This window comes from Anopheles coluzzii, chromosome 2 (assembly GCF_943734685.1).
Source record: "Anopheles coluzzii chromosome 2, AcolN3, whole genome shotgun sequence".
NCBI lineage: Eukaryota > Metazoa > Arthropoda > Insecta > Diptera > Culicidae > Anopheles > Anopheles coluzzii.
In genome coordinates, this window is record NC_064670.1 from 114,338,756 (window position 1) to 114,364,371 (window position 25,616).

At 48.3% G+C, this 25,616-nt stretch overlaps 1 protein-coding gene across 4 annotated transcripts in view; it reads right to left on the minus strand.

Annotated features, from left to right (window-relative positions):
- LOC120947281 (uncharacterized) overlaps positions 1 to 25,616 on the minus strand; it is a 119,737-nt gene that overhangs the window by 16,033 nt on the left and 78,088 nt on the right. For all 4 annotated transcript variants that reach the window (XM_040362477.2, XM_040362479.2, XM_049606959.1 and 1 more), the window contains one exon: positions 8,937 to 9,049. In XM_040362477.2, the coding sequence (XP_040218411.2) occupies positions 8,937 to 9,049 (113 nt within the window). The remainder of the gene's footprint in view (positions 1 to 8,936; positions 9,050 to 25,616) is intronic.

The following is a 25,616-nucleotide window of genomic DNA, read 5'->3' on the forward strand; positions in this document are numbered from 1 at the left end:
ATGAAACTGCTAGTGGAAAGCATTTGAAAATTGGACAAGAGCGAGAAAGGGGGACACCTCCCAAAGAAACTCCCAAACGTTTTTTTATTGGGACCGCGTCACCCAACCCAATTCCACTCTTGCCCTTGAGCGGTAGCGTAGTAGGAGTAGCAGCACCGTCGCTCTTTCTCTTACTCTTCCCACACAAACACACACATATACCCCAACACAAGCACGGGCAGGATGAAAAGGGCGCGCCTGGTTTTTGTGCCCGGGACCGAACCCACACCGTTTGCCACTGCTTTTTTTCGGGCGGGCGTGAGAGCCAGTCAACATTTAGCCAGTCAAAACGCATGACGAATGGGGCCGCGTTGATAGTCTCCTCTTCATCTCTTATCACTGCCATCGGAAGAAGCTGATTTTTCAGCTGATGGTTGTATCGGCATACATGCATTCAGAATCACCAATCATGCTCTCGCGCAAGGGCAGAAAACGTGCTTTACAAGCACTAGAGCGCAATGAAGCGCGTGGAGCGCACGGACAAACTAATCGCACTCGTACCTGGCAAAGCAAGGAGCTTTTCGGGAGCTTTCAGGGGGGAACACGGTAGAGTAATTCATTCAAGCCACCTTTGTGTTGTTCCGTTATTTCGATTTTTGTTTTAAAACTTAAACCACTTCTATACTGCACCAGGCGTCTCCATTGCTTGTAGTAAATTAGTATGAATTGTTGGAAGGAAGTGTTTCCCCGGCCGTCGCGTGCAAAATGCTGAAGAAGACAAGACACGTATGTTATAATTATCCCTTCTTTAAAAAGGAAATACATTGTTTGGTGTTATTGCGTGTGCCAAATCGTTCGCTTCAACAATAAGCTTCAATTGTTTCTAGTAATAAACGGTTTGCGGTGGTCTTATGCGTGGAATATCTATCAACTGTGGAGCCTGCTTTGCATAATGGCATAACAAACGCAGACCTATTTAATATAGTGCACATTTCAATTGTGCATATAACGGATTCGCACACCGCCCGGGGAACAGCATTCGCATCGACCGCCGACTCTACTATCATCTGTGCTCGTGATTTTCTGCTTCCAATATAGTGCCACCGATTGGGTGAAGCAAGAGGATAGAAAGAGAGAGAGAGAGAACAAGGGAATGTTGTTGTATCGATCAGCGAGCTTCATGTTCAGATAATGATGGCGGCATGGAGGATAAAGTAGGAGGCATGCGGGTGAAAGGCGACATTCACGTGTATCATTTGTATTAGTTACACTGCTGTGTTGAGGTGCGTTTGTATGTGTCCATAGGACCCGGCATGCCGGTGTCCGGTGTCATTGCGAGCAAATGCTGGGGGGGAAGGAAGATGAGAACAACCGTGTTTCGTTCATTCATCCCACCATTCATTCATTTGTTCGCCTATTGATTTGTGTGTGGATACACACAAATGGGTAATGGGTATCAACAGGGTGGGAGGAGGGTGCAGGTATTACCGCGACAACTTCAGCATTCCCCTTTCGCTCAAATTGGCCACTCTATCACTGTAAGGACAATACGAGGCGTAGGCGTAGGCTTTCGATGTATCGATCGATCGATGCACTAAAAAGAGAAAAGCTTCTTTAGTCTGTATTCTCGGCACGCTGACGTTTCATATCGGAACTGATGGAAATGTCACAACTTAATGAGAGCAGAAAAAGCTCATATTGAAATGAAAATATAGTTTGAAAATTTAAACTAATCGTAAAACCATTTAAAGTGTCCCAAAATGCAACGTTACTGCAACTCAAATGCTCGATGGTGCTTGTTCAGTCTTCTAATATACACGGTTAATTTATAATTGATTATAGCCACCATTTCCTTTTTGGGCCCGAGACACGGGGTGGTGACAAGACAAAAAGGTAGAACATACAGGAAGCCATACTGGAAGAAAGTTCGTTCCACAGGCGGGATATAAAAACACAGCTAATGACCAATTCTCTATTTGTTCAATTGCTGAACACACCTTCCCGCCGTTTGTGGGAGGAAGAAGGAAAACCAAATGCAAAACCGGGTGGTGGAAGCTTCCGGATGTCTGCACTATTTCCGTTCCCGGTAAGATGTCTCCTCTTGCTTGTCTTGGCGCTGCACCTTCTACAAGCGAGCGTCAGTGCACTTAGACACTGCTGGAGACACTTGGTGGACAAACCCCGACCGGTCCATAAAGAAATAGCTGTACTTCTGAGGGTTGTTTTTTTGTTTTAAATGTCGCGTGCGGTAGGTGTCACAATCAATTAGGCTCTTGGCGGGAGTGACATGGAAGGAGCGCGCAAAACGAACGCCACACTATTCCATTGCCGGCGACACCGGATGCTCGCAGCGTCGGTTTCTCGGTCGTTGGTGCTAAATCGGAAGTCAACGCTGACGCCGGACACGTTGGAGGGTGGGCGTGTTAGCGGCGGTGGTAAATGAAGCAAATCTAATCGCAGTAATGGACACCGGACCACCCGACTGCTTCGGCACGATCAGTGAGTGAGTGAGTGAGCGGTGGTGATGGGGCATATTTAAAAGAAGCAAAGAAAAATAGATTTTACTATCGGTGACGAATCGCGTTCGTTGTTCTGCTGGGTGCTCTGGTGCACCACCAACCAATGCATACAAGAGACACCCATAAACACAGAGAGAGAAGGAAAAAGAGAGTGAGAGAGATAAATACTTTGTTGCAAATCTAATGAAGTGCGATGTGTGTGCTTACCCAAAGTGTATTCGCGGACATCGATCCCAGGGCAACAACAGCAGCACACACACACTCACAAAGGGTTTAATGTATAAAACAAAAGCCAACATGATCCACCGGACATGGTACTTCCGCCTAAATTGCGCTTTATACTTTCGCCCCTTCTCTCGTTAGTTATTTTGCGCTCTCTCTCTCGTTCTTTCCGCCGAGACCAGCAAGCAACGACGTCATCCCGTCCTCGAAAAAAACCCACACGGGACGGAAATGCGATAGAAGTGGACTCTCTTCCTCTCTTCAATTTCTCTCCACTTGTCTCTTTATGCTTGCTCTCTGCATCTCTCTGCGCGCCCGGTCTCTGCACAGAATAAATGATACACACACAGCATTTTGGAGACTCGCATCGACTCGCCGCTTGCGGTAAAACCCTGCTCTGCCGGAAGTGAGATGATTGACAGTTTGGGCTTGAAAAAATAATAAAAAAAGCAGTGAGATGTGAGGGCACAAGAATGGAGGCAGCAACAAAAACAAACAAACAAAAAAGCAAACCCCGGCACACATGTGCTCTCTTTTCCGGTTTGCGTTTAAAGAGCCTCTTCTTTGGAGTGACACGAAACGGTAAAAATGCAACCAAAAAAAAAAAAAAAAACATTAGAAAGAAACAAGATTGCAGTTGGTGCGGGGATCTTCTTTGTGTACGTCACCCAAACCCCATTATTCATTGTGGGAAAGCTGGTGTTGTTGGGATGATCGGTTCTACATGTTACTGACCTGTGGAAGAGACGGAGAGAGAAAAAGACCAAAGTAACGGGATTATTAAATGATTGATTAAATGCAAAGTGTAAGAACGGGGTAATTTGCAATGGTATGAAATCTAAATCCATTTCTGTTTAAATGTATGCGCTCTCAAACTGTTAACCCTTGCGTTCTGTCGATCATCGTAATTAAGCGCTGCTGGACATTAACCGGCCCCCCCCCGGCGGCAGTACACACTTTGTCCTTCCGTCTTCCCCACGTGCTTTAGCCATGACATCACAAAAGGCGGAAGGAAGGAAGTTTCAATTTATCACACACTCACGCCAACAACTCTTCTGTGCGCGTCCGCCGAACGATGCCAAAACGACGCGCACTTGCTGCTTGCTTGCTTGCGTGTGCAGAAAACAGAACCCAAAATAGGAATTGCCATTAGGAACGGAGCGCGAAACCCGTCGCCGCCACCATCGTGTGTGGTGATGTCGCAGGTCTCAAACGAGCGGAAGTACGTCCGGACGTACGTTTAAGTGTTGGCTTCCGTTGGTGCAGTGGCGGCTGATGTCGCTAAGACACACACACGCTTCGGCGGGCTAAATTCTTGTATGTTTTATTGCTAAAATCACTTTGCTATTGAGAGAAATAAAGCGAAAACAAAACTAGCAACAAACCTTACAGAATTTGGTTTGTATCCTGTCCTTTCGCTAACTTCGTTACCACGGCTCCCCCATTGCGATGGGTAGTTTCCTGTTTCGAGGACCAGCTTAAGGGACGTTAAGGGTTCGTTCAAAGGAGGATCTATTTTTAGACAGTGTCTCACGCCACAGTATTCCCTGTGTTCCCTGTCCCCACAAGAAACAGAAATTTAATTTATAACCCATAACAGAGAGATAGGGGGAGGGGGGGGGGGGAGCGGTTTGGCGACAGTAGCAGCACTACCCATCTATCGCTTTTGCATGTTTGGGCCCTGGAAATCGTTTGGCGCTATTCCTAAGAGCCATCCACATAACCCAAAAATAGGATATCCTTCTCCGTTTGATAGCGCATCGATCGGTACACAGCACCATTCGCGCCATCCATCCTGCTTCCTGTGAATTTTGGAAGCTTTGGGGAAGGGGAAAAGATGTATACAAAAAAAAAGATAAAATAAGCAAAATTACGTTACGGTCAATGAAGATGCCTATTTTGCTCCAAGGCAGTTATCAAAAATAGAACACCTCCTTCCATCGACAGAGCATCTCAGAGGCTGTTCCACAGACCTAATTAACCGGCGTGACGTATGCTAACCAGGCACACATTGGTGTGTGCTATTTTCCACTACGCAAGCTATATTTCGTTTAATTATGGTAAGAGATATTTTTATCGCTTTTTTCAAACCACATTGACTAGCGAAAGTTCTGCCTGGAGTGTGACAATGCAATCCAATTGGAATCTAGTAGAACAGAATACAGAACATGTCGGGAGCATTGCATACATTTCGGCGGATTATTCTGTGCGATGTTAAGATATTACGGGTGCGATGTTTAGGGTGGCACGCATAAAACAATTATATTACAGCTCGAGCCGAATTGGGAATATTGTGCTGCTCATCTATGCACCTACCCCCCCGCCTTCCTCTTCTATCTCTCATATCATCCAAAACAGAAACGTCTTGGAGACGGCGAAAGATTTATCTCATGGGGTGTGCTTCTAATGCCTAAGTAAATCCTCCAAGAACACACACCAGGGGGAAAAAAAACCTGGGGCCGTCCAGTAAAGACGACAACGACTGCTGCTGCGTCACTTCCCGTCACTGCTGGTGATAGAAATATGCTACAGCATATTTCTTCCACACAAGGGGATGGCTGCGCTGGGGTGTGCCAGAGTAGGCGCAGTAGAGTCATCGGGGGCCATCATTCTGTTTTTAGCCAGGAAAAGATGGATTGCTTCCTTCCGCTCGCCCTGTTTAGGTTGTTTGCCGTGATTCCTTGTAATGATCGTTCCCTTTTATTTCTGTCTCTCTCTCTCTCCCTCCGTGCTCCCAGTAATTACAACCGCACACCACACACAAGGTCCCTCTTTGCTTTCCTCGCTGCTGCTCTTCATTTACTCGGTTGTCGTAAATAACAACAACAAAACATCCTAAGATTCGATCGAAATTCTAGGTTATATATTCTTAACACACGACGACGATGACGGGTGGGGGGGGAGATCACCAACGAGCCGACAACCAACTTTCCAATCAATTCCCATGCTTAGGGTGTACGGGTCGACCAAGAAATCGTAAAAATGACCGTTTTCGTTTTGTCTCCAAAAAAAAAAAATGCTGTTGTTACAAGCTTTTTTCTTCCTGCACCGGGATTTAGCTCCAGGATGAGCCCAAGGAAAGCACAAAAAAGAACGAAAACATAAATGTATCGCAACAAACAACAACAAGAAAGGAGGGCGCACATGTTTCGGGGAAGATTCCGGAAGGGAGCAGAACAGACAAGCTAGAAGGAAAAGAAGTGCGAGAGGTCCCTCTGCTATCTTTAGAAATGGGCCTCAACACCCAGAAGGGCATAATAGGGCAGAAGCAGAGCATCATCATATCTAGCGAGGGGACCGGATGTTGAAGATACGGAACCATCGTTCGAACACACCGGGGAAGAAGGGAAGATACACACACACAATAGTGGAATGAAACTAAAAACATATGCACGTTGCGTGCGCTGCATGTGTGCTCTTCACTCACGTCGGTGCCTGAGATCCATGGTGCCACACCCCACCACCACTGTACACCTTTTCCCTCCGATTGCAGTCTTGAAAGAAACAGTCTCAAAGACCCTCTTCTCTCGCGGGCCCTGTCATCGTCGTCGTCGTCGTCCGCCAGACAGGAAGTTACGGCCTGGGGAGTCTCAAATTACCCTTCGGCGGCAATCATGCTCATCCCGCGCGCGCCCGGCGGATCAAATGCGATCCACCCCGCTCTCTTACAGCGCGCTTCGAGTAGGATCGCGATCGTGAAGCGCATCATGCAATTCTTACACGGGTCAAAAGGGGGCAGAAGCAGAGCAGGGTGCGCGCCGGTGGCGGTTGCACTCGGCTAAAAGGAAAATACATTGCAACCGAAAATAGAACACCCTCCGCCAGGCCAGCCAGCGCGCGCAGCACAACACACTCCGAGCGCGCACTTTTCCCGAAACAGCAACCAGCATCAACGCGCGCGCCCGAGAAAAGATTCTTTCCCTACCTCCACTCTACTACCCATCCACCCCGTCAACCACTTTTTCTTAGAGAGTGTTGTTCTTGTGTCATTCACTGGCTGGCGCGGCTGTTGCGTGCGAGTCAGTCTTCGGGGAATTCCGGAATGGGGCGGCAGCAGAGTTTTGGGGACCCTCCCCTTACTGTCTGTCTGCTTGGGGCCTGTGTCCCTCTCTGCTGGGGGTCGCGCTTTGGCGCATCCTATACGCCCCCCCGTCTTCAAGAAGCTGACATGGCGTAACATGAGTGCGCGGCGTTGGGGGGTCCCCCCCCCCCCCCCCCCCCCCCCTTAGGATGTGTTAGACCGACCACGCAGCCACACGCCGTTCTATTTTGGAGACAGTATGTTTCGTGTGTGTTTTCTATCTGGTCTTCTTTACCTAAGGCCAAAGGGGAGAGGCAAAAGCAAAAGCAAAAAAAGGAAGTAAGAGATCGTAATAGTAAACACAAAGAGGGAAGATGAGAGTCTGCTTTCTCCTTCCGTCGCGTGGCGTCGGCGGCGTTGCGAAGGTTTTTGGAATTCGCTACAAAGATGCACCCGCCCGTCCGCTCGCATAAATGCAATTCCTTGGAACGTGCCTTGCCGACGGTCGATTGGATCTATTTTAAGCGGTAAATTAAAATATCCATCCGCCGCCATCTCCCACACAGCAGCCGCCATCTCCCACAACCCACGTCTGCTGTGAGGTTTGTGTCTGTGGGTTGGAAGTTACATGCAGCTCTACCGGCAACTGACGCTAGCTAATAACCTACCCAGGCACTGCCAAGATGTCTGTTTTGCTCTGGCCACGTCTGCTGTGAGGTTTGTGTCTGTGGGTTGGAAGTTACATGCAGCTCTACCGGCAACTGGCGCTAGCTAATAACCTACCCAGGCACTGCCAAGATGTAATAAGGGAGGAGGGGCCGTTTGAAAAGCCGTTAAATAAGGTCTATTTTCAGAGTGTAACGAACAATTTAGATATTATTCTTGGAATTTTTGACAATTGACACGATATTTTGGCTTGAAGACCCCTAATTTTTGGAGCATCAGTTTTTATATTTTTTTTTTTTGCAAATTTAGCAGGAATTAATCAAGAATTTTGTATCATCCCTAAAAGCAGGCTAATGTTATAACTGTTTGATGTGTAAAAAATGCAGCTCTAGCACTAATATATGTCCTCCTTTCATCAATCTCTGTCTAGAACCTTCTCAAAAAAGCAAAATAAAACGACTGCCAATATCTCCATGTTTGAAGTCAGCAATCATCAAGTAAACCATCAATTGCACGCACACATGATGCTGGCCCGCACAGCCCCACGACGACGCACAAGAGAGCTTGTCTTTTTGTTAGGTCTGCGTGTTTCGGCGCCTGTTTTGTGTCCGTTCAATGACCCAACGAGGACGGCAAAACAGGGACCCGCGCGCGCAAACGATTTCGCAGATGGAACAGAACAGAACTTTCAAAAAAAAAAACACCACACCCGGAATAAGAACGATGAAGGCAAAGCAACAATCAACGAAGGCGAGCGTAAACAATCGAGAGGAAGAGATAGAGAGAGAGAAGAGCAGAGAGCTCCTATACATGGCGCGCCGCCACACAGCGTGGACGACGGCGATGACGACGAAGGCGCAAAAGTGCAATAACAAAACAAATGCAATTTTGTTAGTGTGCGCCCCTCACTCCATTTGCAACCCCCTCCTCTCCGCTATCCATCCTGTATCGCTCACCAAAACACAGTTTGTTTTCATGTTCAATTTTACAGCCCTTGTTGCGGGGTGAAGAATAGAGAGCGAGAAGGAGAAGAATGGCGCGATGAGCAACCCCGCGCGGCCGTGGCAAAAATAATCGTCTGCGGCTGCAGCAAGCGCCCGTTCTGTTATCAAATCAAAACAAAGCCGTCCGTCGTCGGGTCGGGTCCGGTGATGGTGGCTCCTTGCTCCTTCGGGGGATGTTGCTTCGCCTTTTTGCAGCCACCAGTGCGCGCGCCTCTCTTGTGCAAGTGGTTTTAATTTTGGAGTCCGTAAAATGCATTACCGCCAAAGCAGCAGGCAAATGGAAAGCGGAAAGGTTCCGATAATAATAGCAGGGTTTGTTGCGCGCTAACGTGCGATAAGGCCCTGCTGCTGTGGTGCAACAGTATACACCAAAAAAAGGAGGACGTAGATGTGTGCAAGTAGGCGGGAGAGAAGGACATAAATCAGACCAGTGACTTCTTCAATGATTGCCTATATCCTGAGCATTGGTTTCAGATCTTGAGCATAGTTTTAATCAATGGTTTGTATTCAGTACTGTGATCTTACCTGGATCGGTGGAGATGATGTCTAGCGTGCCCAGAATCTCCTTGTAGTCTCGGCACAGTACCTGCGGTGACTGTGTGTTGATGATGTGCTCCAGTACACGCGGATAGCAATCTCTGCAAAGACATAGGGTAGGATAAAGGAAGAATAATGGTTAGTTGAGAGGTTCTAGAGTCTCGAGATGTATAGGGCATTCAATTTAGGGCATAACTTTGTTGGATCAATTTGTATCTTCTGCAATATTCTTGCACTTAAACAATTCTCCTGACAGGACATAAGCCTTCAAAAACTGGATTCAGCGTGCCCTGCGGGGATGTTTTGCAGTCCCCACCGCATGCCGGAAAACTAGCTTCATAACAAGTAACGCCGAGACCACACCGCGATCGCTAGCTTCAAAGCCCCAGCCCGATCCAACTTCCAACTGGAAGAACTGGGTTCGGAGCCCAAGCCAACAACAGCAACAACAACAAAAAAGGCCCCCCAAAGAAGAGAAAAGATCCCGCGAACGAATCCACCTCAAAAAAGCCGGTTCTCTTCGTGCAGCAGTCGGGCGGGACACATCACTCCCAGCGCGTTTGTCCGGTTCTCTTTGGAGCCTCACCGGTCATCTCCCTGCATCCCTTCCTCACGCACTGTGTGCTTGTTAAATATGCATACACAAATCTAACTGTAAAATGCCGCCCCGCCATCGCGGCCATCGGGGCTGTGGAATGTGGCAAGTGTTTTATTGGCATACCATCACTTACCAACTGTGCTTCCTTTATGCTCTCTTCCCCCCCCCCCCCCCTGGCAATCCTCCTATCAACGTATGACAATTTGGCATTCGCCACCACACACACTAACACTCTCTTTCTCTCTCCTTCTGCTGCCGTAACGTCGCAACGCCACGGAGTATGGCATATCCCTACTATTCCTTCGCTTTGCTTTCTTCCGATTCGAAAAGATGTTGATTTCTAGTCGAGGTTTTTTTAGCTTTTTATTTCTCTCTCTCTTATTTTATCTACGAACCATGTTTCCTTTTCTGCGCCGCGGCTACTTCCTCCCTTCCAAAGCCTGCCACCAGCCCGAGCCCCAACAAGCCAAGGAGACATTCCATTCCATCATCACAACCGAGTGGCCGTTAGGTGACATAAATACCTTCGAGCGAGCAGAAAGACGGGGAGATTTGTCGATTTGTGCGAAAAGAGCACTAGCATCATTTCCATGCCCAAAGCATAAAAACAAACGTGCGCGCGCGCGAGATAAATGGAAAGAAAAGCTCGCAGCAACAGCAGCAGCAAAAAGACTTGCAAAAGACGGGTATTTTCAAGACGAAAAACTTAAAAAAAGGAAGCATGTTATAAGAAAATGTAGAAGAGCAAACACATCAAGAGCAGCAAGAGTATAGAACAGTAGAAATGATCGAAAAAAAAGGAGTTATGCAAAGAAAAAACGGGAGAGAAAACAACAGCCACAACAAAAGAAGAAATAAAAGCCAATGAAAATATGCTTCTGCTGTTGCTGCTGCGACATAGACTGCCCGAGGGAAGGACAGGACACATTCCAAGGTAGCGGGGCCGGGGGCGCGGTAATGCCGCCCGAACGAAGAAAGCAAGCAAGCGAAGGCTTCAAACGAAGGGAATCCCAAAGAGATGGAAACAAGATGAACCTCACATACACACACACACACAAACAGAGGAAGAAGAAGAATTGGTATGAACGAACTAGCTTTGTTGTGAGCGTCTCCCGCCCGTCCTTGTGCTGCCACCCCACCGTTTGATATCACGACGACGGAGACTCCTTCTTTTCCACAGCCCATGACCATAAGCGATCGTACAAAAAAACGGGCTGGAGGGAGGACGCGAAACGGGAGGACACAACTCCCGAGCTCCCGGGGGCCGCCGCAGACAGAACGGAACGCGGTGTTACGAGTTTTTTGTTTTCGCCCTTTTCCCCCACACGCTCTTCTTCCCCATGTACGTATCACACACTCCATCATCACCATCATCATCAGCATCTTTCCGTCCTTCGGCCAAATGATTTTTGCCCAACAATTTTTTGTTGTTTTTTCGTTGAAGGGGTTTTGGTGATAGGCTGGACAACAAGCAGCCTTTCTTCAAATGTAAATCTCCCCAACGCGCACGCATCTTACCAAGCCCAACAGGGACGACGACGACGGCCATCGAGTTTCTGGTTTGCTTCTGTTGCTTTCCCACATCTGGGTGCACACTTCATCTCTCCCAAAACTTCAACAAACCACCCCATGCCCCTTGGATGCCATGGTCCTTTTTCCCCTACTCTTCCTCTCTCGAAATGTAAATGGAAGGAAGAGATCCCTTTGATTTCGCTTACGTTTGAACGGCGGCAGCAAATGATCGTCGCTCCGCGGCGGACGAGAGATCGCGCGAAATGGGGGGGGGGGAGAAGAAGCGATCGGGAAAGTTAAGGTATGTGAAGGACCCAGAGCACAACCCACCACCCAGTACAACTGGAGGGGTGTAGAAACGGGGAGAGGAGGGAGGTAAGTTGCGTTGAGGAGTCAGACTTTCTTTCTGTCCCGCGGGGCTTGGCTTGCCCATAAACCCGTCGTTAACTCCGGCCACGAGGCTGATGGAGTAAGGGTGGGGTGGGATGGGTGGGATTGGGGCGAGGGGAATTGTTTTCGTTCCGTTCCGGGAGTACGGCGAGAGGCGGAGGGCTGGTTTTTGTTTGTCTGCCTTCCCACTGCCTTCCTTACGACTCCGATACACACACACACACACACACACACACACACACACAGAGAAGACCTATAACGACGACACCCCGGGTATGCCGGCCGGCCGGCATACATGCTCTGCGTGCGTGTGTGTGTGTGCCACATGCACGCACTCTCCTTTATGCACGCTCGTTCGCTATCGATCAACAGACACACTGGTTCACTTGTCGGTCATTGACATCCGACCAGCCCCCCCCCCCCCCTGCCACAACCCAAAACACCGCCGCCTGCTCCCTCTCTGGAGGGGGTGCGGTGTGGTGTGTAGCCAAGCTTACAGCGGTCGATCGATTTGTTTGCTCCACAGGGAGGTCTCTGTGTGGTTGTGTTTTCGTGCAAGCGTTTGTGTTTTGTGGCAAAGAATGTATTACCAATAACAAAAAAAAACCCACTTCCCCTTCAATATTCCTCCTCCATGTTATGCCCCACACACAGACACACACAGAGCAACAATGTAACTGCGGTATTGGCCGATCTTTTGTATCGGAAGTTGGAAGCAGTTAGGCAGAGCGCTTTGGAGCAATTTAATTCCTCGCTAGACTATTCGCGGAGAAGAACCACCACAAACCACACACAAACAGTGATAATTGTTGTTCCCCTGGGTGGAGGAAGAAGGAGGAGAAGGTTGAGGTACAAACATTTCTGGCATGCAAAACAATCTTCTCCATACTCTCTTTGCTCCAACCGGGCTTGGGCGCGTGTTCCTCTACACACCACGGCTTCCTTGGAATGTGTACACACGCACACCTTTCCCGAACGCCACCGCCAAACCCGTTATATCCCACGAGGAGTCCTCCCGCCGACTAGCATATTTCCACGCGTCTTTTCTCCTTTTGCTGGCTCCGTTCATTCCAATGTGTTCTGATCCCCTGTGTGCTGATCGTAGGCTCGCTTTTATGCAGGAATGTGGGGCTTTGGGGGGTGTGTTTGGTCAAGTAGTACGGTTAGAATTACCGATCCAGCCGTGTAGCGCCTGGGTAGTACCGGTTCGCAAGGCGAGATCATCAAGATCGTCTCTTACTGAGTTGGAGCAGTCGTGCCAAATCATATTCTGCGCCAAATTCCTTGACGTTTTCAATGATATTATCAAAAGTTTGGCTCCTTTTCATACCGAAATATGGTATTTCAACAAAATAATTTTCTTTGGAGAAACGTCTTCAAAACTCTCAATTCTTCTGCAACTGGACAACTTCATTTAACGATTTGGATCAATGTATCCCTTTGGCAATTGGCTACTATTCCCTATAACGTGCGCCTTTTACCAGATCAAAGCTTCACACTCCTCAGTACTCCTCACACAAGAAGTGAATGGCGCGCGATCGCACGACTGGTAAGAAGAGTATGTATAAGATAAACCTCCGTAGAAATGGGAGCCACAAAACACAAGCCTACCCCAGCGGCGAAGCAGACCTAAAAGAAGAGCTCCAAAAACCCTTCGGAGGCCACATTCCAATGGAAAGAGTGTGCAGAGGAGCGAGGGACCCGTACACCAGCGAGGCCGGCAGCAGGCTGTGTTCTTCCCTCCCCACCAATGCTTTTCCCTCCACTTCTAGGAAGGGAGTTGGACACAGTGCTGGCACATGAAAAGTGCAGAGTTTTCTTCTTGTTTGGGCTGGCTTGGGCAGATTCCTGGTAACTGAGCAGGGGAAGAAGCCAGTACACACTCCGATGGAGTACGATGCCCTCGGGGGGTATGGGGTTAAAAATATGCCGCTGTCGTCGTTCGAGTGGTGAATATGATATGAATGCCAGCGTGTTTATGTTTTCGTTGTTTCTTTTTTTTATATTAAAACGATGAGACGGGCGGGAAAGGGAAGTTCAAGCTTAATGAACCATAGTTACCATACTTACCACTTACCATAGTTAAATAGAACGAATTGCAAAAACAAAAAGTTAATGCAGCAAAACAGAAGGTTCAAGGCGACGAACCTCAAAAATGTGTTTCAATTACATTTGCATCAACAGTAAACTTCCCGCAACCGTCCCTTTGCACCTGTGAGCACGCCAGTGAAGAGTGTGCACAGCATGATGGGCGCCCTCATTGTCCCCCCCTCCCCCTCCCCCCTACCCATTTTAAAGGGGGCAATAATACAACGGCAGCAACACAGCGCAAGAAGCGCAATTGGAACCTCAAAAAAGCAAAACAAACAACATTGAGCTACCACCACCACCCCCCGAACTGCCCCACCCAAAAGTACATAAATACCGTTTTTGGGGAGCATCAACGGCACACATACACGAAACTATGTGGCTGTGTGTTGTTCAGGAGCCTTCTTTCTCGCTCTTGTTCTCCATCTCTATCTCTCTCTCTCTCTCTTTCTCCCTCTCACCGATACGGGGGCTGCAATATTCGCTTCGTCCTCTTCGCTCTTCGGCAGTCGCGCATCAAGCAGTCAATTTGCCGACACGGCTACATACATACAACAACATCATGCTGTGTTCGCGCGCGGGCTGCACTTTTGTTGACTTTTCCCACGGATATACCTGGACAACCATCATCGACACAATCATCGTCATCGTCGTCGTCATCACGACCGGCGGCGACGCTGCATACCGATGCGGTCCCGGGCCGCGGTCTATCGCTGTGAGTGAGCGAGAAAGCCACAGCGAGAAGGTTGTTGATCGGTAACCGAACCCGGAGGTGCAAGAGGAATAAGTGGAAGAGCATTCCTCATTTCATCCCCCTGCTTCACTCGCCCGTTTTAGCACGACGTGGAATTCGATTGACCTCCTTTGGATCGGGCTCTGCGCCACCACACACATATGACAACACATCAGCATTCGAGGAGCATGCGGGGGGTAAGGTCGAGGGTACGTGTTGAAAATGGGTGGTGGTAGAAGTAACAAAAAAGGGAGTTTATATTTTTTTGAACAATTTCGTTCCCACAGCTAATATTATTTAGCTCCTTTTCTTATAATATTTTTCGTTTTTTTCAGTACCACCATTCAAAGTTTCTGCTTCCGGGAACTTACGTATCCGGCTATTGGCTATTTGTCGCCAAACGAAGCATTGCAATTTGAACCTTACATACCTGTAAAATAGAAGAGAAAAAAGGAAAACAAAATGTTAGTCATTTGAACTTTTTATGGCGAATAAAAAGTAATAAGATTTTTTTTTGTAAATACGCTCCTATCAAGTGAAATATACAAAAAAAATCAAAAGTTATCCAAACATTCCAGTTCAAGAAAAAGAAACATATTCCTTCCGAGAACAGAAAACCTTGGCAAGAACGACGCAATAACATAATTAACAAGGACGGGGCGCGCAGAACGAACAGCAGCAGTACACGAGGGAGGCGCGCGCGCAGGAGAAAAAGATGCAGCTCGCTCGCACACCCGGGAGGAGGGGGGAGGGGGGGGAGTGCACTACCGCGGGGAAACCGAATTCAAAAACAAAATTAACAACAACGAATGAACGAGCAAAAAAAAAACAAGAACACAGAAAGAAGAGCAAAAGAAGCGGGAAAAAAACAAAATTCCCTCTTCTCCGGCCGTATCTCTCGCTGCTCTCCACCTGAACAAAACAGCGAGCAGAAGCAGGCGACGAAAAACAACATTCTCACAAACAACGGTCGGGAGACCCCCCCCCCCCCCCACGGTTGCCGTCGTTGATGATCGCGCGCGCGGCGTGGAATCATTAATGAATGAAACTTTAAATCCATTGATAAAAAAGGGCCCCCCAGCGCCACCCAATGCTGCTGCTGCTGCAGTCAATCCCCAACATGATGTGGTGGGGAGCGAGGAGGCATGTTGTACACACTCACACACAGCCACAAACAAAACCAAACCGCGTCTCTATCTCTCATTCTCTTTCTCGTCCGCATGCCTTTTTCCCCATTCTCCACACCCCTCTGTGGATCGTTGCACATCACCCGAGCGCGAACACTAGAGGGAAGCACTAGTAGTACAATTGCTGCCGCTGCTACTACTACACTACTACCTACTACTACTACTAAGGTAGTTGGGAAACGATCTTCTCTTCCACTCCCCTTCCCGTTTGTTCCGAAAGCAACGAAATCCCGCCCGAAAACAGGGGGTGAAGGAAATGGAAGAAAAATAGACTGAAGTTCTTTCGGGCGTTCCTCCCCGCTTCTCGCTCTACCCAGAGCGGTTAGGGGAAGGTGGGGTATATGAGGAGGGCCATGAAAAATGCCTCTCACAGCCCGAAAACAAGACCGCACAACACGACACGACCGTGCGCCTTTTAATTTCTTCTGCACGCCGTGCACGGGGGAACGAAATCTTTTCCAGCAGAAGCAGGAGCAATAAAGGGAGAGAAATAGAGAAAGAGAGATAGAGAGAGATAGAGATAGAGAGAGAGAGATAGAGAGAGAGATAGAGAGAGAGAGAGATAGAGAGAGAGAGAGAGAGAGAGAGAAAGAGAGACATCAACCCAAACCCCGATATGATTCTGTGTGTGTGTTTTTTTTTTGTTCTTCTTCACTTTGCTTTACATCGTATGGCTCCGTATTATTATACCTTCCTCTTCTACCACTTCTTCTCAGCTTTCGTAAATGCAAACGAGCACCATCATATATCGTGGAGGAAACCCTTTCTTTCTTCCTTCTTTTCTTTGGAAGTGGGAAAAAACGAGTGAGCTACAGTGCGCCAAAACAACAACAAAAAAGCTCACCCTCCCCAAAAAGGCGGATACGGCCGAGACACACCATCATCATGTACCCCAGGGGGGGGGAGGGGAAAGAGGGGTTTTACATACGCTGGTGGTGTATCTGTGTGTGCATCGGGTTGTGCTTTAACCCTCTCCCCTTCAATGTCTCCGCACGCCGAGAAATCCGCCTAACAACGTTCAAAAAAGCGTCCATTGAGCGGCTGGAAGTGTGTGTGTGTGTGTGTGTGTGTGTGTGGAGAAGGGGGGGACAGAAAGAGGGAGAGAGGAATCAAACAACCAGAACACAAAAACCGTTGATTTGAGAAGAAGCAGGAACGGAAAGGGGAGAAAAAGAAGCCACTACGGCGAAAAATGTTTCACCACGGCTCGTTTTTTTCCCCCTCGCTATCCTTATGCTTCTTCTCCTCCTCCTATGTTTGTGCCTGTCGATCCTCTCTCCCATCACCCCCCCTTTACCAATTCTCCAATTCTTTTGGTCGGGTTTCAAGGTGCATAAATTTACATAAAACTCGCCGCCGCACACTGCATATGCAAGGAGCAAGTGCGGTTGGTGCGGTTGGTGCGGTTTGTTGCACACATTCTCAGCCAGCCAGTGTGTGTGTGTGTGTGTGTCGATAGACAGACAGCACAACAGTGCCTACCAAAGAACAACAACACGCCACGGGCACAGAGACAGGGTGGCCGAGAGGTGTGCCGCACATGTTTGGAAAGGTGAGTAAATTGGTAAGAATGCAAAAAACGGAGGAAGTTCTTTTTGAAGCTATTTAGAAGAAACATTAAAGCGACCGAATCATTCAGCACTTGTGTAGGATATTAACAGGATAATTTGGATGAGTTTACAAATTATTAAAAACAATGTTTCGATTTATTCCCTTCCAAAAAAAAAAACTGTCCGGCATCTTAAAATGTCTGATTCAGACATTCGCAACGTTGCAAAAACAGACCACACCGACATCTTGATTAGAGCCTCCCTCCGAGATAAATGCGAACAACACCGACTAAGCGAACCTGCTGCTGCTGGTGGAGGTCGATCCAGTCTTCAAAGTTTTGCCCCCAGAACGAGCAACACACAGCAGCATCACAATTCAAAAGAAAACGATCTCGCAAAGAGACGACCGATGATCATCATCATCATCATCCGTAGTGTCGGTGAGATGGTTGTTTTTTTTTTTACTGCGCCACGCAAATGGGCGTTGAGATGATGATGTAGGGGAATTCCGAGAAACCGGAGATGATACGGTGGAATTATAAAGGAATGCGATATTTTACGTTGCTCAATGTTGTTTCTCCCTGCCGCGTGATGGCACGTTTTTGCAAACAGCTCTCCACAGACACAGAGACAATTTCATATAAAAAAATGTGTATCGTTGGGCTGTGGACTATTAGCCGAAAATTGGAAGCGGATTTGGAGGCTCCAATTCTTGCAAAACATAACTCTCCCAAGCGAGCTGCTATGGACGTACGGGAGGAAATAGAATGATAGTGTAGAACTCGATTCCACGCGGGCCTCTGCGTGCGCCCCAAATAGAGATTAATGCACAAACAAACAAACCAAAAAAAAAAAAACGACCAAACTAGGTCACACTGTGTCCATCATTCCCGGCTCAAACTCCGCGACACAAACATATGCGCGACAGCGGGAAGCGTTTGGTTGCTGCTGCTGTTGCCTTCAAGATGTGTGTACGCGTCCGAAATGGATGACGACGAAAGAGAGCACTTGTCTGGCTTTTTTTTTTTTTTTGTAGTGCTCTGACAATGATTCTTTGCCTCGCTTCCCCCTGCAAAGAGGGAGCCATATACCTAGGAACCGAATATCATGAATGAATACATGTAGAGTAGGTTTCTTTTCTCCTACATACACACACACACACCATCCATCTTTCGGGAGGCATCATGTTCCGTTAGCACGGGATGTTAATGGAACCGATTCTGCACGGTTTTTTGCTATGTTTTAGGTTGAATTCTTCATTTTTACGTGTGCTGGAGTGCTTTTAGGTCGCCTTTTTTTTGGAGCCCAAGAACCATATGTCTCATATTATGGTTTGAAGGCGACCAAAAAAGTACCGGAAATGTGGTAATTTGTTTGGTAGGTCCTGCTAATAAGGAAACATATTTTGCATGTTAATGAAGATAGCTTTATAGACACAATTTAGTAGAAACACAAAGATGTATTAGCTTCTAAAGGCTTTTCTAAGTGCTAACAGGAACTTATGGGTCCAAACGAGGTACACAAAATATAGGAATTTAGTTACAATTTACAGTTTCATAACTTCAAAGGATTATAACCCACAAGACGGCTGCCAAGCGAATGCTAATGCCGATGCCCCAGTAAAAAAAAACGAATATTTTGTGAATGGAAAACCCAACCGGCTTGTTCGGGAAACCCGTAGCTTCATTATTGGTCATGGGAGCAAAAGGATATGGAAAGAAGGGGCATAAAAGCAGAGAAAGAGAGAGAGAGATAGGAGAACGAAGTGTACCATACACAAAAAATAAGAAAAGAAGCAACATCAAAAAAACACGCACAAGAAAACTGTCTTGCGGCTGGGGCGTTTCTTTCCCACGCTACTTTCTCCATCGTCATCGTCGTCATCGTCATCAACGGTACCTTCCCTTCGACGGGGTGTATTCGGGACCAAGCGGTATTCTCCCGTATGCATGCTCGGTCTTGTTAACTTTATAATACCGAATTGGTGTGTGCTCAATATCTGTACGTACGTGTGAGTATGTATCGGTGGGACTAGATGTTAATTTTCCTACGGAATGTTTACTTTTTTGTCGTACTAAGGTACACAAATTACATTAATCCAATTTTTCAAACCGCGCTGATTGAAGCAAAAACGTTTTATATTTATTGAAGTTAACCATTAGAATCAACTAAGTTGCATTAGGTTCAAAAATTAAACTTGATATGAATTTTATAACCATTTTCTTTGAAGCATTTGCGTTTCATCTTTACCGTAGCTACCTACAAACGTTCGCTAAACAGATTTTGGATCCTTTGAGAAAGTTTTGCAAACAAACGACGAGCAAACATCCACAATTTGGCCCGAAGCGGCGCACGGAAGATTCCTTAGAAAGGCTGTAAGGTTGCACATAGTTTCATCCCATCCCAGGCAGCAAGGCGGCAGCAGGCACAAGAAGCGCAAAAGCAAGCCGTGAAGAGCGGAACGGTGCCCAAGTGACATTCTCCATTCACTCACACTCGCACACTGCCGCCGTACGACGCTCGGTGCGGCGTTTCGGTTGGAGTGAGCGTGACGCAACCGTCCGGCGCGTACCTCTCGGTCGCACGGCGCAGCACAAAATGGCGGCCGTTTGGACGACCACACATACGCACATCCCGCACGCTCTCCGCTCAAGTGCGAGCGGGAGAATGAGAGAGAGAGAGAGAGAGAGAGAGTTGTCTGAGTTCGCAGAGCAAAGAGAGCCAAAGACACACACAAAAAAACCCGTCGCACATTTCTTCATTCTACGCGCAACGGGTATTACACCCTTGTGCGGCTTTCGTGCAAATTCTTCTGAAAACCGACGATGATGATGATGAAAGCTCGTCGGTGAAGACAGGAGGAAGAGTTCACAAGCAAGGGGCAAAATAGTCTCACAGCGAAAGGCCAGCCAGCAAATGCACACGGAGCGAAGCCTCGTCTCGCACTGGTGCGTCGTACGTATACGTATATAGGTATGTATGTGTGTGTGTGTGTGTTGTGGGAAATCCAAATCTTTACCAAACTGGATGAGGAGACGAAGAAAAGAGAACGCAGAACCCCTCGGACACCGAGCGCGCCACCATTTTACTCGTCGTTTTCGATCATCTTATCTTGTTCTGGCTGGCGATCATCTTCACTCACACTTTTATCTCTCGCTCTATCTCTCTCTCCCTCTCTCTCTCTCAATACCGTGAAGAGTGGCGCGTTTTGAGAGCGGAAAAAAGAAGTTCCCTCTGTCACCCAGCCGACAAAAACGACTGCATATATATTTTTTTCGGTTCTTTCTTATTACCGCCCAAAGATGAAGTCACAGCGAGGAAAAAGACGATGACAAAATATATAACACATTCCGAATATACATTTCAGGCGGGCAATACATAAAGGCAGGTCCGCCGTCGTGATGGCTTCCGGTTAGCTTCCCGGGACGGTGTCGAAGAGTCGAATAAAGACGGAAGGCGCGTTATTTCTGGATTTGTACGTGTTGTAGAGGTAGGGAGGGTTTTGTTTTGCTCCAGATGAACTTACTTACGTGCAGTGTGCAGCACACGTTTAACAAGCACAATTTACGACCCATATTTCCGCAACACCCCTTACCATTGAAGGTCGGATGTGATAAAGGCATGGTAGAGCATGTAAAATTACTAAAATTGGTTTCACAAAATCATTTGAAGCGAAACAAGTTTAAATATAATTTGTATTTTACATAAAAGTAAAGATTTTTTTTACTGTTATTCATAAAGGTTACTAAGCTACTAAGCTCATATGTACGTATCTCGCCTTACAATAACAAAAAAACAGCTTTTTAAATCATTCTTAAAAAATTCTGAAGTAGTGAGAATAAGCGAAAGGGAGGAGCACATCCATATCCAAGAGGCAAAAAAGCGCGGACTGGAATTTATCCTCTCTGGCCGCTCTAAAACGCACACACCCCTCCACAGACCATCCCATCAAAAAGGCTCCAAGTGCGTGTACGCGTCTGCGAAAACGAGACACCTTGAGCCTTGGTGCAATGGGCAGGCTAATCTGGAGCAAGCGAAAGGGCATGCACACACTTGATCCCCTGCTAAAAAGAGAAATAGAAGGAACGTGCGAAGAGCCGCACGGAGTAGCTGCTAAAGGGAGTCGTCGAGCCCCAACAAAAAAAAAAAACGCCAGACGATGAGACGATCCACCCAGTTTGTGGATCACACAATTTACTACGGAAAGTGAAGCACCGTTTTCGATACAGCATGTGTGCTTCGTCCTCCCCCCAACCCCACACGTGCGTGTGTCGCTTTCCAATTTGATTCATGCGCTCCCGCGGTTATTCTGCCTTCCCGTCCAACTCTACCGACACTACGTTCTAACTACGGCGGATCACAGAGCTCATCAACGAAGAGGAGCGCTCGGAAAGCTTTTCTCACGCTCTCTGCGTTTTCTCTCTCTCTCTCTGTCTCCTTTTCTCCAGCAGGCAGCAGTGTTTCCCGGGATTAGAGCGTGCGGGTGGTAGAGCAGAAAACGGAACGCAAAATAAACACAACGGAGGTACGGTGGAAACAAACAGGAATTGAAGAAACCCCCGAACGGGCGGGAAAACTTGTCTTCATCAATAATGCACCCTCCTTCTTTTGCGTCCGTTGCGTGATGCAATACATTTTTCCAATGCGTTCTTCTTTAGACGAAAAAAAAAAACAAATTCATCCAGAGTTTGGTTCAAATCGGCATCGAAATGATAATATAGCACTGTCTTCTTCCGTTTCGTTACACTGGATTTAAACTCACCTTCAACGTTTCATACCAGCGCAATACTTTCTCCCATCAGAACAGCAAGGTTGCTTCACTACTGGTGTGTTTGGTACAGTCATGTTTTTTTTTTCCACTACAGCAAATTTCCACATTCTTCTTCGGCAGCGCAGCATAATGTATCAACATCTTCCACAAATTTTCGCCCAAGAAGTGCTGTGTGAGGTTTCAGAAAGTATGTGTGTGTGTGTGTTAGAGTGTGTACTGTGATCGAAGGCGCACGCGCACCCGCCGAAAACACGCACTTTTCTTCACGGGTGAAAAACCACACTCGATTTCCCATAGGCGATGATGCTGGAGGGTCTGTGGTTGTGTGCAGGTGTTTACGGGGCTGGATAGAAGCCAAAACAAAATTATGTCCACCTTCGAGCGGAGAAGATTGATTGGATCGCGAATGGTTCACACGCTGATAAACATAAGCATCTCTCTCTCTCTCTCTCTCTCTCTCGCTCTCCACGCGGTCAAACCGATAAATTGTTAGCTGGGTATTGCCTCGTGCAGGAACACCACACCGGAATAACACAGAGGGAGGCGGAGGAAGCACAACACAAACGCGCGCGCACACACACACACACACACCACCGACAGAGCGCAATGATAACGCACGGCGCGCGTGTGGATGGTACCGAAAAAAAGGGGAACCGTTGGGCATTTGCGTTGAGCAGGAGGAGGGCGGCAGGGGGTTCATAGTTATATGCCCTTCTCACTCACCCAAGCTCACATCACGCACATCACAGTCGGCCCGTGGACATCTCCTCCACCGTGCTCTCTGCACGCGCTAAAGCTCGCCAAGGCCACCACCCCAAATCGAAAGAGTGCGAGCAAGAGCTTGCTGATACGAAAACAATACCACACACAGTCGCAGCCCGATACGTCCGCTTGCGCTATCCTTTGCTGTCCTGGTGCGAAGAACACCATCCACCGCACACTCTGCATCTCGCTTGCGTAAACGGGCGAGAGAGCGCGCGCGCGCGCGCAGCCCCGTCAAGGGAACCGACCGCGGGGCGGGCTGGCTGGGCAGCCGAATCCGGAAGTTCGAGTGAAAAATTCCATCAGGTTGATGAAGATGATGCTGCGTCGTCTGCACACACATACACACAGTCACGTACGGACGGGTTTTTTTTTTCTTTGGTCGGTTCGATTCGTTTGTGTGCGTTGTGGTAGTGGTGGTGTTGTTTCTTTCCCTCCCGAAAAAAGAAGCGAGAAGAGCACGCGGCATTATTTTTCCTTCCTCGCCCTGTCGCACCGTAACACACACACACACACACACACATGAGTATCTCACACGAACGCACTGCCAGAAACGCACGCACGCACACACACACGCATGTATACTAATACACATACACATAGAGACGCACGTTGGACGTTGAACCACGACTACCGCGTAGCGGGTGCGCACAGTCAAGCACACACCAACACTCACACACACACCCATGCACGCGTTCGTTGCGTACGCGCAGCACCAAAGCTCCGTGGTGTTCGATCTACCAGGAGGCCCAAGCGCGCATTAGCCTTTGCTTGTATCAATGTGTGATTTATTCTCAGCGTGTCTTAAAACAAAAATGCTTCCAACCACCAACCAGCGGGAGGAAAACACACACTAAAAAATTCGTTCGCATCACACACACACACACACACACATCACCCACCGCACGGCGCGTTTTTTTTTTTTTTCACCACGACGGCTCTGCATTTCTGCGTGTTTTTACGTGCGGATCGGGGGGCCTTCCAATTTCCAGCGCGTGAGAGAGCGCGAGAGCTGAACGCGTACACCGCACACCAGTGTACGAGCGATAGAGCGAGAGAGAGAGAGCGCATAAACTTCAGCGCGCGCGCGCGCGTTCGCTTGCACGCTGGTGGCTTTCTCTCGCTTTAATCCGGCGTGCGAAGCCAATGACGACAATTCATTAGCACTTCATCATCATCGTCGCGGTCGCCGCCGTCATCGTGATCATTATCATCATCGTCATCGTCGTCGGCCGCCAAGTGACCGATGGTGGTGGTGGTAGTACTACGGTCGCTACGGTGAACCCGAAAATATTGCGTTTCTTCCGCAGCACCGCGACGACATCGACGATGCGGCCGCTCATCACCGTCGTCGTCGGCGACAACAACGGTAGCGGCGGCCACCATTTTCTTTTCCGCCACGGCCGTGCGGCGAATGCTTCTTCCTTCGAACTCGCACATTGTTTTTCGCTCCCTTCTGGATGCTTTCTCCCTTTTTCCGGAGGGATGCTTTCTCCCTTTTTCGTTTCGTATTTTGTTGTGTGTTTGTGTTACTTCCTTACTTTAGTTTAGTTTCGTGTTCTTCACTAAAAAAAAACAATAATCGTGTTTTTGTCACTCGCACTGTTTGAGTTTTTCTCGCAAGAAGCACACATGTGTACATACACTTTTTTCTTCAGTGTTACTTCCTTGCACAGCCATTGGTTTTTTGGCACCACACACAAAAATGTTTCACCGTGCTGTATTTTTCTTTTTTTTTTTTTTGTTACAATCGTCACACCCTCACACACTGCCTGCCTGTGGCCATCTTCCACCCACTCTACTGGGACAGCTTGTTAGGTAGCAAATATTAGCCGCCTGTGCTCTCACTTTCTTTACAAGGGCGCAGAGCACGTCTGGCAGAGAAGCAAAGAATCCCGCGCGCACACACACACAACACACACGCACACAATTTGCATGCGCAATTATTAATTGCCAAAACTATCACACACATCTGTCCCACGCGGGGTGGCGATGGATGGTGAACGAGCGCGCGGAGACGGCAACCACACACACACACACACACGCGGGAACAGGAGGTGAAAGGGAGAGCGCGCACGGGCACAGCACAGTGAGCACAGGGCAGGGGTGGGTAGGTACACACAGCCGTGCTGGGAGCAGCAATAACAAAAACAACAAACGCAATCGCACCGGATCAACGCTCGACGTACCTCCGTCGCCACTAACGCACTCAGGCCAAATGCGACAGCACAGCACCGTGCGGAGAATGTGTGCCCGCGCTCCGTGTGCGCTCTTTTGGGTTCGTGTTTCTCAGCGGCGCGTTCCCCAATCCGGTGCCGAGCCCACGGCCCGACGGTTGGGTTCGGCGAAACGCGCGCACTCACCCAGGCCAGGCGCAGGCGAACGATGGCAGGCAGCGGGAGCGAGATGGATGCGCACAAGGAGAGAGAAGGTGCCGTTTCTCGGCCTTTCTGTTTGATGAACCGTGTAGGGCAGCGGTGTGTGCGAGCGAGTGCGCCCTTCGCCAGAACGGGCGAGAAAGAGAGCGAGCGAGCAAAACGACAGGGCGCTCAGCGCTCTCGCCTTCTCGCTCTTGCTTTGCAGAGCACAAAACTCTCGCAGCGCCACCGACAGCGACGTGAGTTCGTCCCACAAAACCAATGCCCCGTTTTCAGAGAATGAGTGACCGCGGGCAGAAATTTCGCTCGAATTCTACACCGTTGCGTCGTCGTCGTCGTCGTCGTCCTCCTCCTCCGTGTGTCGTACTACATACATGCCAGCACATTAACTTTACTTTTTTGTATTCCTCTTCCCAGCGCGCCCTCAGCAATGGTGGAAGAGAAACGGCACGCACGCGACACGCACGGAACGCGCGTTATAATGGCGCACACACACACACACAATCATGCACCAACTCAAGAATGGCGGAAAAAATGGTCGTGTAGAAACGCTCACACACACACACACACACGCTCAATGATACACGCACCGTCCCGAAAACGAGTCCTTTTTCGTATCCAAAGGCAGAGCAAAAATGCTTCCTTTGCGCGTCAAAATAAAGCATCCATACACCATTCCTGTGGATTTTTATGGGTTCA